This window comes from Sardina pilchardus, chromosome 14 (genome assembly GCF_963854185.1).
Source record: "Sardina pilchardus chromosome 14, fSarPil1.1, whole genome shotgun sequence".
Classification (NCBI taxonomy): domain Eukaryota; kingdom Metazoa; phylum Chordata; class Actinopteri; order Clupeiformes; family Clupeidae; genus Sardina; species Sardina pilchardus.
Genome location: NC_085007.1, coordinates 7,172,945 through 7,175,444, shown reverse-complemented (window position 1 = coordinate 7,175,444; position 2,500 = coordinate 7,172,945). Strand labels below are relative to the sequence as shown.

Genomic DNA, 2,500 nt, shown 5'->3' with positions numbered 1-2,500 from the left:
TGGCAGTTGCCTACTGTATTTATGGGTTTCATCAGGTCCCTTTCCACAGGTGTATTACATGTAAATCAAGCACCTCCATTATGAATGCAGACTGCATGGTGCTTGATTAGCCCACCTGTGGACCTGATCTTTATGAACCTGCAATAAGGCTGAAATCCAATAAACTAAACCAGAGACAGTTTATAAAGCGAGACGATTCATATGAGGGTAAATTCTGGTTTCATTGTGACGCAACTGCCACTCCCATTTAGGAGGCAAACGGGAGCATTTCTATGGGAGAAATAAACCTGTTATCAACGGCACCTGCTTCTGGTGATTGTACACCGTTCTAAACCGATTATCTCGTCACTGATCACGCCCCTTTAGGAGGCGGAAGTGGTGCCATTTCATTCCATTGAAAAACCCCTTTATGATTCATCTTAGTAACTATACGATCTTTGACTAGACTGCACATATACGTAAAGCTGATCGTTAGCTTAGATCTCCTACTCACCCCATCAGGTCCTGGCGACATGGGGCTCTTCATTGGGTCCAAGATGTGGCTCTGGATATCAGTGTTGATGTTCGGGGGCCGCTTTTGCTCCTTGTGGTGGGAGCTACCATTTGCGGGTGAGAGGGGGGGTTCGGGGGTGTCTCCGTTGAGCAGGGTCTTGTCTGAGCGCTCAGTGCCCCCCTCCTGACCTCTCGGGGGGTCCGTCGACACCTCGAAGCTCACCTTCTTGGTGGATTTTAGCGGTGGCGGCGTCTCCGTGCTCTTCTCCGAGGGAGTGTCTCTCTGCTCCTGCGCGGTGTCTGTGTCTGTGTCCGCTTGCGTCCTCTCTCGTTCCTCTCTCTCGCTCTCGCTCTCCCTCTCCCTCTCCGGGCCTTCACCTTCACCTTTGTCCTCCTGCGTTTTGACGATAACTTCCTCTTCCTGTCTGTTCTGGAGTTCGGACTGTCCCCCGCTCTCCTCTCGTCCCTCCCCGGTACCCGTGTCCTCTGGTGAACTCTCCCTCTCGCTCAGGTCGCTCTCGACCGCCCGGCCGGCTTCGTCAGCGCTATCTGTCACCTGTGCTCCGACGTCCTCCACCTGTGGACTCTCACCTGGACGGAGCTCTGAACTCTCAGCGACCTCACTTCCCGACGCCATGACCTGCGCTTCCTGCCCCTGAGCCTCTCTTGGACTCGCCTGTGGACTCTCCTGTCCGTCTTTCTCGACAGCGTCTCCGTCTGAGGGAACCTGCTCGCTGGGCATTTCGGTGTGCGCCTCTGCCGATGTGGCAGATGTGTCTGACGTGTCCTCTGGCAGTGATGAGGGTTCACCAACACACGCGGAGCTCTCCTTGGGCTCCGCTGGGGTGACCTTGGGCTCCGCTTGGGTGACCTTGGGCTCCACTTGGGTGACCTTGGGCTCAGTGCTGGTGACCTGGGGCTCAGGGGCAGTTTCTGGCTTCTCATCCGCCTCCTCCACCTCGTCCCCTTCCCCTCTCTCTCCTGGGGCACCTCCACCCTCCCCTCGGCCGTGTTCCTGACCCTCCTCATCCTCTCCTCTTCCTACTCCACCCTCCTCTTCCTCCTTCTCCTCCTCCTGCCCCGTCGTCAGCTGTCCACCTCCCTGCTCTTCCTCCGTCCCTAGCTTATGCAGATCTTCACTGGCGTTAGCGGCGAGGTCCGCTAGCGGCGGATGCTTGCTCACGCCTCTGGCGGGCCTCGGGCAGGTGGCCAGGTCCAGGTAGTCCCCGACAACTGCCCCCGTGTGCTCCTGTGATGGGGCAGTCTGGGGCTTTTCCAGCGTGAGGGCAGGAAGCAGAGAACTTCCTGTGTCGTCACACTGGTCTGTGGTCACCGATGAGTCAGAGATGCTGATTGGCTGGGACGTCAGTGTAGATGATGCAGAGCTCTGCGCAGATATGTGGGCTTGCATCACTTCCTGTTTGGAAGTGGTGTTGCCATCACTGTCTGAGGTTTGTGGCGTAACAGGAAGGGTCGTGTCTGGGACCATAGCGACTAGTGTTTCAGCGCAGCTCTGGGTGTCTGATGCAGGGGGTGGATGTGTGTGTGTGTCTGGTGCTGGAGGTGTGTGTGTTTCTGATGGAGGAGGTGTGTGTCTATCTGGTGCTGGAGGTGTGGATGTTTCTGACGGATGAGGTGTTTGTGTGTCTGATGCAGGAGGTGGTTGTGTATCTGACAAAGGTGTGTGTGTATCTGACGGAGGTGTGTGTGAATCTGACAGAGGTGTGTGTGTATCTGACAAAGGTGTGTGTGTATCTGATGGAGGTGTGTGTGTATCTAACGCAGGAGGTGTGTCTGTCTCCAATGGCTGACACACTTCTGCTTCCGCATGTCCAAGCTTCTGTCCCTCTGCCCCGTCCGTCTCCACGGCGATGCCCGACCTCTCTGCCGTGGCCCCAGAGACTGCAGCCACGTCACGCTCCTCTGGCGAGCCATCATCCACGGGCATGGCTCTGAACGCAAACTCCTCCTGGGCAGCTTCGGCCTCTGCTGCGGGGGGAGCTGTGCT

At 56.8% G+C, this 2,500-nt stretch overlaps 1 protein-coding gene across 2 annotated transcripts in view; it reads right to left on the bottom strand.

Moving 5' to 3' along the window:
- Positions 1-2,500, bottom strand: part of si:dkey-81j8.6 (STE20-like serine/threonine-protein kinase) — a 19,363-nt gene that overhangs the window by 10,828 nt on the left and 6,035 nt on the right. For both annotated transcript variants that reach the window (XM_062553797.1, XM_062553798.1), the window contains exon 8: positions 494-2,500. This exon is cut by the window's right edge and continues 516 nt beyond it. In XM_062553797.1, the coding sequence (XP_062409781.1) occupies positions 494-2,500 (2,007 nt within the window). The remainder of the gene's footprint in view (positions 1-493) is intronic.